The sequence below is a fragment of the Triticum urartu genome, chromosome 4 (genome assembly GCF_003073215.2).
Source record: "Triticum urartu cultivar G1812 chromosome 4, Tu2.1, whole genome shotgun sequence".
NCBI classification, from domain to species: domain Eukaryota; kingdom Viridiplantae; phylum Streptophyta; class Magnoliopsida; order Poales; family Poaceae; genus Triticum; species Triticum urartu.
Genome location: NC_053025.1, coordinates 609,359,892 through 609,373,485, shown reverse-complemented (window position 1 = coordinate 609,373,485; position 13,594 = coordinate 609,359,892). Strand labels below are relative to the sequence as shown.

Sequence of the window (13,594 nt, the reverse complement as noted above, 5' to 3'; positions counted from 1 at the left end):
CCATCTCCGCAACAGATACAAACAATTTCTTTGTCGTCTAATCCCAATTGAAATGAAACCATCGGTTCCATCGTGGTCGGGATCAATACCGCAGGAACCCATGTGGGCGAGAAAAACATATTTAAGGCCATTGCGTACAAGCTTCGGCATACTTATTTACAATTATAAAAAAACTACATGGAAAATACCACATCGTAATGTTTATATAAGATTTACTTTTTATAATAATCATTTGTTGTTTATTTCGAATTACATGATATCAAAGTGGAAGCTAAATCCTGAAAATAAATCAGTTCTCCGCAAAAAGAACGCTTTTCCCTTCACCCAAATACTCTTTTCGCTCCATTTCTCTATTTTCCCCCTCATCCACCCTGTGTCCCCACTCGTCAAAGACCCAACCATAATTCTTCCTTCTATTTCACCCGCGAAGAGCCACCGCCCACGCCGCATATCTCTTATGCCCCGATTCAACTGGCTCTCTTCTCCCCAAGATTACAGCCCCGATTGGAACGACTGGTGGCGGCAGATCGGGGGAGGTCGCCCTACAGGCTGAGCTCGAATCCACGCAAACATCCCGCCCTGCGAGGATCCGGCCCTCTTCTCCCCCCAATTGCAGCGACCAGGGACGCCAGCTTGAAGGAGGCCGCCCCGCCGCCGAGCTTGGATCCACCGCATCAACCTGCCCAGCGAGCACCCTGCTGTCTTTTCCCCAACGCCTGGCGACGTCTCTCGGTGATTTCCTCATCCTGCCACCCCTTGGCGTTCAATGGTTAGGGTTCATGCGTACTACTACTCATCCCACCCTTCTCTGCAATTAGTTATTTGCCATAGCCTGCGATGGTAAAAAGCCTGAACCTCCTGCTAGATAACTTTACTTATATCCTATTGATTGGTCTGTGTGCAAAACTACACTAGTGAGAACATGGTTTTGCATTTGTTATAGCCTGCTATTGTAAAAAGGGCTGAACCTGAATATATGCTACTGCAGTATAGTTACTGTTACTGAAAAGTTCAGTTAGGCATGAGATGCGTGGCCTTAGCTGGGAGATTTCTTTTGCCGCCATGTGCTTGTATGGCTACTCTTGCATTCAGAACAAAATTATATGTTAACCATCTGATGGTTGTACCCTGCTGTGATTATAAAACTAGATGCTCTCGGTCGATGTATGGTGTCATAATCAGACGAACATAAACGCACGAACTAAAGTATGCAACATATAAAAGGAGAACTAATTACAAGCGGGAAGCAGTGCATCCTTGTATCCCTGTATCTACATGTCGGAATAAACTAGCTTCCTGATGCAGCCACTTTATCTATGCTAAAATGCAAAACTGAATTTTATTTTTGTGGTTCTGATGCCCCATAAATAGTCCTTAAGTAGTGCTGTCAAAACTGAATAAAGACTGAGACAACACTTGATTTTGACTCGTTAAAGAGATGTTTAGCTCTGTATCAGTGTACTTTTCTCTCCAGTACTAGTTAAAAGAGAACTAAACCTAATATTTGCCATGCCTCTCCTAATTTAGCTACCCATGATGTTAAGCGTCTGAAGCCCACAAGCATTTTCAGTATGACCAGAACTTTGATAAAAGCGGATACATTGTAAGCTTCAGTATTCTACTATATTCTCACATACTAACCTGGGTAAAATCAAGCTGCTCCTACTTTGCAAACATACAACACCATCCATCGAGCCTTAAGTGTAAAAGAGTAGTAAACTTTCTGGTTTCTAAACTATGCCAGTAGCTACGGTAATAATATTTTTTTCCTGTTTTTTGTTCTGAACATTTAGGTCTTGTTTTTCTTGGCTTGCTGGCTATTAATTGCTTTGCTTGTTAGATCCCAATGCGTGAGATCATCATTTATATACAATATTAGTGCATCATGTGCTTGCATCCTAACTTATCTACTTTGTTATATTCATGTAAGCTCCAGGAAGGGGCTTTGAGAGATGAAGAGGAAGCAACCCTTTCTATGTCCAAAGCAATGGTAATATATCGTGTGGACTGACATCTTAAATAATGTGTACATCAGTGTGGATTCACTGGCTTTAAGTATCACAAATAGTTGACTAAAGATTGATTCATGTTGTTCCTCCACTCTTTTAGACAATGCTATCTATGTTCACTGCCTGCCTTTTTGAACTAGTGTTGACATTGAATAAGTCACTATTGACCCACTGCATTCTTTTGCTTGACTTGTTTGACCCAGGTACCTAAAGGTTGTACCATGCCAAAAACGAAAACACAAAACTGAGAAGCTGTCGAGCATCACCAAAAGACTGGATCTAGGTCTTATGTTTCCACTTTCAGCAAAATTGTAAGAATTCCAAATACCTTACTTCTAGTCCTATGTCTATCGCATCTTGTCATTATATATGGAGCAGTAATGTTAGATTTTCATATATCTTGTAGAAAAAGGCAAGTACAATAATCAGAACCCAAGTCTTGAGTTTTTCAAAGAGACACATACGAACAGGAAGACTGACGGCATGAGCGAGCCGACACATCTACCCTATGTAAGATTTCTTCCTTTATTGTTTCTGACTTGAAATAGATTCTCATATTGATTCAGTGTATCCATCATATGAACTTTGCCTTACTTGAGCATCAATGGCTTCCTTTATACAATAGAATGCGACTGAAAAGAAAAGGGAAACACAATCAGAAGGTGAGTAACCAGTGTGCGACTCAATGATTGTGGCTGAAGTTCTAAAGGAAGAAAGCACCCATAGCACCTTCCTTTCCAGCATGAGTTATGCATCAAGATCCGAGAGATTTGGGAGCTTTACTTCATCAGCACATATTTGAGTTCTAGAATAAAGAATTGAACAAAAGGATGGTGAGGCGAGAGATGCGAGGGACAGGTACTTATCTTGTTTCTCGTTGTGTTCTGGTTCTTTCTTTTTTCTTGCTTTTCTGCACGTGCACAGAGCCCTCATGATAGTGAGAAAATGAAAACACAAATATTTGTGAATAAGACATTCGTTTTCAGTTCTTGTAACAAACTAAGGAGTGCTTTATGTATGGTTTGATCCAAATCCAATAATCTGAAGTAACATAAAAAATAATAAATGTTTGTAATGAGAAATACATGGTTTGTTGCATGGTTTTTGTTGCTGCAACACAAAGGCATGAGAATAAGGTTGTAATGTATGGTTTCTAATCCTGAAATCCAGTATAATTTCTTGATTTGTTTATGTGCTTGATTTTTAGCAGAACGATATAGGCTGGTTTAGTTTGATCTAAAAAACTGTTGTCCAAGCATAGTTGCTTCTTGCCTGGGTTGCTGACTTGATATCTTATTGGTGATGCTTGATGTTTCTCAAAATGATAAATGAAATTTATCTCTTGGTTGTGCATGTTTTTAACCATTATAAGTTATTTTTGGATTTACTGTTTCATTTGCCAATTCGAATGTTTGCCCTCACATTTAATAATGTACCTCTCTATTTTACATTCATATTTTGATAGATTGTAAGCTTCTTAGTGGTACTCTTGTACCTTGTTATCTTGTCTATTTTCATCTCATCGGGATGTAACGTTGTTGTGTTTTGCCGATTTATAAGCACCGATAGGAGTTAGTGGCGAGACTTGAAGCACAAGCAAAGAGCATTTGAAGAGACGCGGAGGAAGCAACACGAAGAATTCGAATATGTGAAGAAGATCCGGCAAGAGAAGAATGAAGCCTGGAAAAAGAATTAACAAGAGACGAATAACCTGATTGGTTTTCTCCTAAGTGCTCAAGCAACTTAGCAGTCCCAATCCACACCTAATGTGGCATGAAGGCCATCCTTTTGCGATGGAAAGATAGTTGTTGCATCATATATTACAATCATCAGGATAGCACATGTGGTCTTTACTTATCTAAATATTGCTTTTTAACTTGTCTATTGTTGTCTCAAACTCGTGAGCTAGTGTTACTTTTTACTATCATTTATGTTGAGAGGACGGTTGAGCTGAGATGAAGTATATAATATTGTAAATTTATGATGTGATTTGGATCTTAACTTATTTATATAATGTGATATGAATTAAATACTTATTGTGATGTACATTTGAAATATAGTGGACTTGATAATTTGTCTTGATTTAAATTCAAAATAAATTAAATATATGTGGCGTCATCTTCATTAATAATGAAAGTAATGATGCTAGCAATGGGATAGTCTACTCGGGAATTAGACGTGTCATGAATTCAGTGACGTTGCTACATCACTGAATATCGTACAATATGGCATATTTTCTCGTAGCGTGTGACATTAGTTGGCTGTCATGGAAATAACAACTTGATGATGTTCTAGAGAACGTCACTGAAGGTCCCATCTTCAGTGACGTTATTTTGCACGCGCCGTCACTAGGAGTAATCTGTGACGGGGATTCCGTGACGATCCTCATGACGCCCATAAAACGTCACTTAGGGGTAATTTGTGACGTTATTAGCTATTCGATGACATTTTTTGTCTCGTCACAGTAGGCCCGATCTCTTGTAGTGTGGCTCTATCGCGTATACGTCCCTTAACGCGCGCTTCCGCTCCCTCTTGGGATGTGGGTTGCGTATATCATGTTCACCATCCGCACTTGTAGGGGAAAACCCTTCTATCCCCTGTTGTTCGGCGGCCGAGGCTCCTCGTCGTCATCGCTATGCAGCCCCTTGTCTTCGTTTTCGGCGTTTAGCTTGCCTGCCTGCTTGAACACCCAACAATCCCTGTTGGTGTGATTGGCCGGCTTTTCAGGGGTGTCATGTATTTGGCATAAGCGGTCGAGTATTCGGTCCAAACTGGACGGGCCCCTAGGATTCCTATTGCATGGCTTCTTCCGCTGACCGGATTTAGAGCCTCTAAATCCGGCATTAACTGCCGTATCCTCAGCATTGTCGCCGTTAATGCGGCGCTTCTGCTTGGTTCGACGCGACCTGCCACCACTGTCCCTGGTGTCCGAATTACCAGGGTTTTTGGTTATATTGTTGCTACGAGCAAGCCAGCTGTCTTCTCCCGCGCAAAAGCGGGTCATGAGTGTCGTGAGTGCTGCCATAGATTTCGGCTTTTCCTGTCCAAGGTGCCGGGCTAGCCACTCGTTGCGGATATTGTGCTTGAAGGCTACTAGGGCCTCAGCGTCCGGACAGTCGACTATTTTATTTTTCTTTGTTAAGAACCGTGTCCAGAATTGCCTGGCCGATTCATCTGGCTGCTGAATTACGTGGCTTAGGTCATCGGCGTCTGGGGGTCGCACATAAGTGCCCTGGGAATTGTTGAGGAATGCGGCTTCCAGGTCCTCCCAACAACTGATTGATCCTGTTGGCAAGCTGTTAAGCCAATGCCGAGCTGGTCCTTTAAGCTTGAGTGGGAGGTATTTGATGGCGTGGAAATCGTCGCCGAGGGCCATATGGATATGAAGGAGATAATTCTCAATCCATACCGCAGGATCTGTTGTGCCATCATATGATTCGATGTTTATGGGTTTGTAACCCTCGGGGATTTGATGATCCATTATTTCGTCTGTGAAGCAGAGTGGGTGTGCGGCGCCTCTGTACTGGGCTAAATCATGACGTAGCTCCAGTGAGCCTTGTCTACTGTGTTCGGCCCTGCCGAATTTGTGGCCGGCGTGACGGATGTCGTCTCGAGCCGTGGGGCGCCCACGCGATCCGTAGATCGATCTTGTTTGTTTAGCCTTGTCCTCCAACATATCTTGTAAGTCCGGCGCATAGTCCCGTGCCTTGGTACAGGGTGCGGTTTGAGTGGAGGGCCGAGAGGCCTCTCTGTCGCGGCCACGAGATGGCCGGTCGGCCGCATCGAGTGCTTCCTCCTCTAATTGGGGTAGCAACCTGCGCTTTGGGTAGCTCTTGGAGGGGCATTCGAGTTTATGCTCTTCGGCCGCAAGGACTTCAGTCCATCTGTCAACTAGCAAATCTTGATCAGCTCTGAGCTGTTGCTGTTTTTTCTTGAGGCTTCTTGCCGTGGCCATAAGCCTGCGTTGAAAACGCTCTTGCTCAACGGGATCCTCTGGCACGATGAATTCGTCGTCGTCGAGGCTTGCCTCGTCTTCGGAGGGAGGCATATAATTATCGTCCTCGACCTCTCTGTCTGCCGCTCTCTTATGAGGGCTGGTTTCTCCATCCTCCTATGCTAAATCTTACTGGAGGGGGTTTTCTTCGGCGCTTTCCGGGGTGTTATTATCTCCCGTGCTGGAATCACCGTGTTTGTTTTGGCGGGATTTTGAGCGGCGCCGCTGACGTCGGCGCTTAGGTTGTTTCTTGGAGGGGTCATCCTCCGCTATTCCATCGCCATCTCCCTCTTTTGGGGTGTCCACCATGTATATGTCATACGACGAGGTGGCTTTCCAGGGCCTAGTAGGCGCTGGTTCTTCATTATCTCCTTCATCGGCGTCCATACCATCGATGTCTTCGTAGTCGAAGTCGAGCATGTCGGTTAAGTCATCGACAGTGGCTACAAAGTGGGTGGTGGGTGGGCTTTGAATTTCTTCATCATCCGAATCCCAACCTCGCTGGCCGCAGTCCGGCCAGGGCTCTCCTGATAAAGAGAGAGACTTCAGTGACTTCAGAATATCACCAAAAGGCGAGTGCTGAAAGATGTCTGCCGCAGTGAACTCCATGATCGGCGCCCAATCGGATTCGATAGGCCGGGACGCGGAGGGTTCGGAGTCCGGAAAAGAGTCCGGCTCCTTGGAGTCACGAGTCTCGCGGAGTGTGGGGCTGGTGTTCGGCTCAATCGCCGTTGGGATCGCAGCCCCCAAGGTGGCGTCCAACCGCCCATCCTCGATCGGCGCAGTTGGCTCCGAATTAGGGACCGGAGCCGATGCGGGTGCGGCCTCCAAGGCACTGTTCGGCGGCAGAGCTAGATTATGCTCGTCGGGACAGTGCGGCGTGCTCGGTAGTGGCTCGAATCCGTCGAAGATCAAGTCCCCGCGGATGTCAGCCGTGTAGTTAAAACTTCCGAATCTGACCTAACGGCCAGGGGCATAGCTTTCGATCTGCTCTAGATGGCCAAGTGAATTGGCCCGCAGTGCAAAGCCGCCGAAGACGAAGATCTGTCCGGGGAGGAAGGTCTCACCCTGGACTGCATCGCTGTTGAAGATCGTAGGGGCCATCGGGCCTGACGGCGACGACACAGAGGAACTCTCAATGAAAGCACCAATGTCGGTGTCAAAACCGGTGGATCTCGGGTAGGGAGTCCCGAATTGTGCGTCTAGGCCGGATGGTAACAGGAGGCAGGGGACACGAAGTTTTACCCAGGTTCGGGCCCTCTTGATGGAGGTAAAATCCTACGTCCTGCTTGATTAATATTGATGGTATGGGTATTACAAGAGTTGATCTACCACGAGATCAGATAGGCTAAACCCTAGAAGCTAGCCTATGGTATGATTATTGATGTGTATATTGTCCTACGGACTAAAACCCTCCGGTTTATATAGACACCGGATAGGGTTAGGGTTACATAGAGTCGGTTACAATGGTAGGAGATCTGAATATCCGTATCGCCAAGCTTGCCTTCCATGCCAAGGAAAGTCCCTTCCAGACACGGGACGAAGTCTTCAATCTTGTATCTTCATAGTCCTAGAGTCCGGCTGAAGGTATAGTCCAGCCATCCGGACACCCCCTAATCCAGGACTCCCTCAGCTTGCTTGAAGGCATCAATGCTATATGAAAGGCACACCTTATCCTCTGGATTGATCCTCTCGTACCTAAAGCAAGAAATTGCATACCTGCAAGGAATTCCTCTCAACTGCCAACTCCCACATTCACACTTATCTTTGTGAATATCTACAGTATATTTTCCTGTCAGACCATGCACTAGAAAAATTCCTTTCCCAGTTGGTAGAGGTTCACAATTTTTGGCCATTTCGACTTGTTTGTCCAATTTCTTTCTTATCTTTGGACATATGATTCCACACATATCTTCGGCCTCATTATTCTTGGTATAATATCTTGTCATGAGTTGGTTGAAAATTTTCTGTAGCATGGATCTTATAGGCATTTCTCTTGCATCAATGATGTACCTTGAGTATGGAAAGTGAAGGGAGTTAAGCATCAAAAGGAAGTGCAATGAGTATCATGCAACAAAATGTGTTGAAAACACTTACTTGTTAAACACTTCACATGTATTGTTCAGTAGGAAGTTAGACTTGGGCAATGTAGTGAAGAAAGCTCTACACCATGAGCTAGGTTCAATTGCTTCTAAGTAGTTATATGCATCCTGGTTCAATACCTGCATGTCATCCATATGTTTTCTCCAATCAAGCTTATTGTAGGATCTTGCAATAGCCCACAACTTGTTCTTCAAGTTCTGCCCCTTGAATTTTTTGTTGAAATTCTGGTATAGGTGCTCACACAAAACCTATGTGCTGAGTGAGGGAAAAGCTCACCGACAGCATTGATCAACCCCTGCATCATCATGAAAAGTGCATCCAAGTGATCAACATGTATTACATTAAACATTATCATTTAGGAAGTATAATATCTTAGTCACATACGAGAGTTACCTTTTGTCGATCACTCATTATTGTCCATGCACTAGTATTATTTATGCCAAGGTATTCTTTCAGAGTGTTCAAGAACCATTTCCATGTGGGAGTATCCTCAACTTCAACAACTGCCATGGCAATAGGGAAGATGCAATCATTCGGATCAACACCTACTGCTGTGAGCAATTGACCACCATATTTAGTCTTTATATGACACCCATCTACGCAAATAAGAGGTCTGCACCCTGTCATGAATCCCCTTTTACATGCATCTAGTGACACGTATAAGCTATCAAAGATACCACCATCTTTTAGTCTCATGAACATGGAGCTTCCAGGATTTCTATGCCTAACCTCAGCCGCAAAGTCCCAGAGTTGCTCGTATTGCTTATCTGCATCTCCATTGATTCCATTGTATGCCATTCTTCTAGCTCTTGCCAGCTTGCTCCTAGAGGCGGGCATGTTGAAATCTTTCCGCACCAATCTTCCAAAATTTGATAGTGTCATCTTGTCATCTGCCCTAAAAGTTTCAATGTAATATGCAGCTAAGAATTTAGCAGTGAATTGTTTGATGTCCCACTCTTTACTGCATGTGTGAGTGCCCACATAAGTTTTAACGACAAATTTTTTAGTCCTACTATTAGGTGCTGCAAACAAATACCAAGGGCATCCGTCTACACAGTGAGCCCTCACTCTTTGCAAATCATTCTTTCCATATTTTATTTCAACTCTCTCTTGTATGATATAATTTTGAATTGCCCTCCTCAGCTCAACTACTGAAGAAAATGGCATCCCTAAAGTGAAGTTTGGAGCTTGCATTTCTTCTGGTCTGAAAGCTCTCAGTTTGACCCTCTTCTTTTTCTTCTTACTGTTATCTTCTGCATCTTCTTCTTTTGATTCTTCATCAACTACCTCTGGCTCATAATCAGAGTCCGAGGCTGGCAGATCAAGCTCATTCGTGTCATAATCACTATCAAAATTTTCCGCCTTCTTCTTTCCTTTCACATCCTCATAATTTTCATCAACCCACTCTGCGAAGAGATCATCATCATCCTTGTCGAATTCATTGTCCGAGTCAACCAAATTGTCGCCATAATTGCTATCACTGTCATCCGAGTCATCCTTATCTTTATCTCCACTGCCTTTTGTATTGGGTGAGAAACAGTTTTGCAAATTGCCCTTGACTGCTTTGACCTTGCACCTTCGCCTACTATTTGGGCTGGCAGCATCATCACAAAAGATTGACACGTTTATCTCTGTTCGAGGGCTAAGAACCATGGGCAATGTTGGAGAGCCAATTACATAGATATCATCCAATAAATATTTTTGGTCCACATACAGTTGGAAATACTGAAATTTGGGAACAACGACACTCATCATCAGAGTATCAGCATCACTCTGAATTATGCGAAGCCCATCATGCAAATGTTTTCCAGGAAGTAACCAGTACAACTCCACCCTAGCTGGATCATGCCCAAGCTGCCCCACAAAATGATATATCCACAATGGAGACCAGGTTTCTACCTCACAACCATCAAAGTGATCAACCCGGCCATCGAAATATGCCTTGTTCATTCCAGAACCGCAAAACAGACCAGCGTGATTAATCTCTACAGAGAATCGCTCTTCCATCGGTCCTGTCAGTGAAAAATATTGAAATTTGTCACATAATTAACAGGGAATGATCTTGCACAAATACATATATCATGTATTTCCAAATTAACAAGTGTCCAGTATCAATATCGGTGTCATACCAACCATACATTCGGAGTTTTTGTTCAAACTCTGAAGCAAAAGACACTTAATAGCCGGCCGCCTGTACAACCATAGCAGTACAATCCAAACTCTGTACAAACCATAGCAGTACAATCCAACCACGTAACCACTTGATAGCATAGATCGGACCAAAGGTCAAATATTCCAGAGATTGGGAAAGGATATATGCAAAGATTTAGAGGATTAGGGCTAGGGTCGTACCGTACACTGGTGGGGGATCGCCGGGGGCACGCCGCTGTGGGGCCATCCGCGCGAAGCACCCGCTCCGCCGGCCGCCTGCTTCCGACGACCTCCGCCGGCCGCCTGCTTCTGGCGATGTCCGCCGGCTGCCGCTGCGCCCCAGTCGTCTGTGACTTGTGTGTGTGCTAGAGAAGCAGAGAAAACACGGTGGGGGCACAATATGAGGGTAAGAAATTCAGGGCGGGGTATTGGAATGTATCGAGTGAAGCTGTTTTCCCAACGTGGCACTTCAATTGGACGTGGCAAAGGTCAAATTGCCACGGGTGCAGGTCAAGCTTGCTCTGGCGAGTTTAGGACCGGCGGTGGCACACTTTAGAAAGAAGTAAGATTTAGATATGCATTTTCATAGTTTTAGGACTAAAGTGACACACCTCGAATACTTTTAGGACCAGTGGTGGATTTTACTCAAAAATGTATTACACCCTGTATGGATGGATGAAGGGAGTAGAACTAATTATACACTGTCACCTAGAGTTGAAGGAATTCATAAATGGATGCCACAATGTCCTCAAATCCCTAAAATGCACCAAAAAGGAAGAGAGATGAGAGACATCCAAAAGGAAAAACTAGTTACCCGAGAATAACCGTGACCCAAAAATACCAGTGGCTGACACATATATCTACCAGTAGCGGGCATGATTATGTACGTGCCACTAGCAAGTTGGGGTTGACTTACTCGTGGGTGGAAAATACCAGTTGTAAGCTCCTATTGCCAATATGTTAAGAGTTTCAGTGTTTTAGGTACACCGTTATAGTCAAAACGAATCTACATTAGGGAAGTACATCTCTCAAACAGACGCCTTCTTCCCTAAGAAAATCATAGGGTTTCTCTGCCTCCCGCCGGCGCTGTCATCGGCCCGCCTTGTATCTGTTGGCCTTAGCACCATGGCGACACGGTGGATCCCGGTCCTTGCCGGTGGGACTGTTTTTAGATGTTCTTACAAGTTTTGTTAGGGTTTGTGTTCTCCGTAGGAAGACGAGATGGTGGCGGCTCCTTGAGGATGAAATAAGGTTCTCCCCGCATAGCCCCCGTCTTGATGACGTGTCTAGCATCGTCGGTGGACGTGTGGAGGTGTGTCTCCGGCGGATCCGTCCTTGGTGGATTTGCTCGGATCTGCTCGTGGTGCGTCTACGTTCGTGTGTCTTCAGGTTGGATCCTTCCGATCTACGCTACTCTTCGTCGGCAGTGGTTGCTGTTCTGCTGCACTGGTCCCATGGGGCCTTAGCACGACGACTTCCCGACTGTCTACTACAACAAGTTTTTCCCGGCTCCAGAGAGGGAGGGCGTTGACGATGGCGTGCCTTCACCTCGCTTCAGTGCTTACAGTCGTCTCTAAATGATCTACGGATCTAGATGTAATTTTATTATTTCTGGTATTCGTTGTACTGCCATTATTAAAAATGAATAGATTGAAATTTTTCTTGCAAAAAACAAAACAAATCTACATTAAAGTTACATAATTGGAAGTTCCAAGAAACAAGTTGGCACCTTTCAGGGTTACTTTGATATTTTTAGGGCATTGAATGAATTTGTCAATATTTAATGGAGTTAAATGGTTTTTGAGATATCAAAATGAGGAAATCAAGTCTGAAAAAAATGAAACTTGGAATAGTGTCATTTTATGACCTCTAGAGGTTGTAGTAAAACTTTGAGAAAGTTACACGATAGTCGTGATGGACGTTGCTTAGAATCCGCGTGCACACAAAGAGGATGAACTCCAGCTCCTGGAGACCGAAACATGGTGTGCCCATCTTGAGCGCGGAGTCCTCATCTACCAGTTAGCAGTATATCAGGGTGAGGTGCTCAAGCCCATCACAAGTGGTGACGTCAAAGTCCCCGAGCACAAGACCCTGAGTCATAGCCTCGTGAGCAACCGAATGGCGACCTGGTAGGCGCGGGAGAAGGACATGAACTAGTGCCCGAACTGAGAAAGCAGTGGGGCGGCGTTGTTTGCGGGCGGCGCGGATATGCAAAGCTCAAGGCACTCGGTCTAGCCATAGCTTTCGACGTCCTCGATGGTGCAGCCTATGGATCTCACGTGAGGGGATGACATGTAAAAGCTGAGAACGAGGCTTTGGTGGGAATGACGGCATCACTGTCGCACTCACCCTCGGCTAGAGGAACCACGGACAACAACCTTTTGTGTCGCGCCTATGAAGGCGTCCATGACCTCAAGCGGCGTAGTGCAATGTTGTCAGAATCGTGATTCTATTCTATGATTCTACGACTTTATGATCCAAACTAACCTCTCTGATTCTAAGATCTTGGTTATCAGAATCTATGTTTCTACGATCCTGATAGTGAAGATTCTACGATTTGTGATCCTACCATCAAAGCTCCGATCCGATTCAAAATTACGATTCTGACAACCTTGCCATGGTGTCTTGGAAGTGGCCGACGTCGAGGTGTAGGGCTGCAGGCGCGATAGCTGGTACGGGAGGTCACGCCATCGCGCCAAGAGTGCCAGCGCGGAACACCTCATGCACGTCAAGGCACTCGGGGATTTCGAGGAGTTTGTCAGGGAACATGTTGATTCCGTCCACATCTCGGCCGATGTTGGTCTTGTGTGGCAGTGATTCCATGGCCGGGATTCAGATGTTGATTGATTGGTTGAAAACCTAGTTGGAACCAATCGCTGAGATGCGCCCGTGGCGACGGCCTCCTTCCTTTGTATCTTGGAAATGTAAATGTGTGCATGATATTACTCTCCTCTCTCATCGAGCTAAACCCTCTATAAAACCTAAGCTTGTAGCCTCAATTGCTAACCTTCATTAGTTGGTAGGCAAGTTTTGTATTTATTAAGCTTGACATAGCTCTATCTCCCTCCACCTCTACTGGACTGTTGAATTTTGTATTTGGGATTTGTCCCTGTTTGGAATTAGAGACTGTGGGACTTTGCTCCACAGTAGTTAGTCAAAAGAATTACTGTTGGCTAACACTAGTCATATTGGTCAACGATTGATGAAGGCAGCTCCACGATATGAATGGAATGCCGATTAATTGATTTGTTAGTCTTGATGGAATCTCAAGAATTAATCTAACACTATTACTATTGCTATCTGACCTTGTTGAAGGTTGCTTAGCTACTTAACAGGG

At 44.7% G+C, this 13,594-nt stretch overlaps 1 protein-coding gene and 1 long non-coding RNA gene across 6 annotated transcripts; one reads left to right on the top strand and one right to left on the bottom strand.

Moving 5' to 3' along the window:
- Nucleotides 1-437: 437 nt before the first annotated feature.
- On the top strand, nt 438-4,045 carry LOC125553178. 5 transcript variants are annotated; one of them, XR_007303958.1, is made up of 6 exons: nt 438-769; nt 1,931-1,990; nt 2,213-2,320; nt 2,416-2,519; nt 2,635-2,867; nt 3,579-4,045. It is a non-coding gene; the product is annotated as an uncharacterized LOC125553178 (long non-coding RNA). The 5 variants fall into 5 exon arrangements; XR_007303956.1 differs by having other exon boundaries at nt 439-732; nt 1,937-1,990; XR_007303957.1 differs by having other exon boundaries at nt 439-732.
- A 4,522-nt stretch (nt 4,046-8,567) lies between these two features.
- On the bottom strand, nt 8,568-10,555 carry LOC125554986. Its single transcript, XM_048718320.1, has 4 exons — nt 10,459-10,555; nt 9,143-10,118; nt 8,836-9,001; nt 8,568-8,609 (listed from the first exon to the last, which is right to left on the bottom strand). The coding sequence occupies exons 1-4, from the start codon at nt 10,502-10,504 to the stop codon at nt 8,568-8,570; spliced, it is 1,230 nt and encodes a 409-aa protein (XP_048574277.1). The 5' UTR covers nt 10,505-10,555.
- Nucleotides 10,556-13,594: the final 3,039 nt, after the last annotated feature.

Bases quoted from the DNA above. Each gene is read 5' to 3' on its own strand.
- LOC125554986 (XM_048718320.1), bottom strand. From the start codon at position 10,504: ATGGCCCCACAGCGGCGTGCCCCCGGCGATCCCCCACCAGTGTACG. The intron at 10,119-10,458 runs GTACGACCCTAG...TTTCACTGACAG, and splicing joins CGATCCCCCACCAGTGTACG to GACCGATGGAAGAGCGATTC. The intron at 8,610-8,835 runs GTTAGGCATAGA...TTGCCATGGCAG, and splicing joins TCTGGGACTTTGCGGCTGAG to TTGTTGAAGTTGAGGATACT.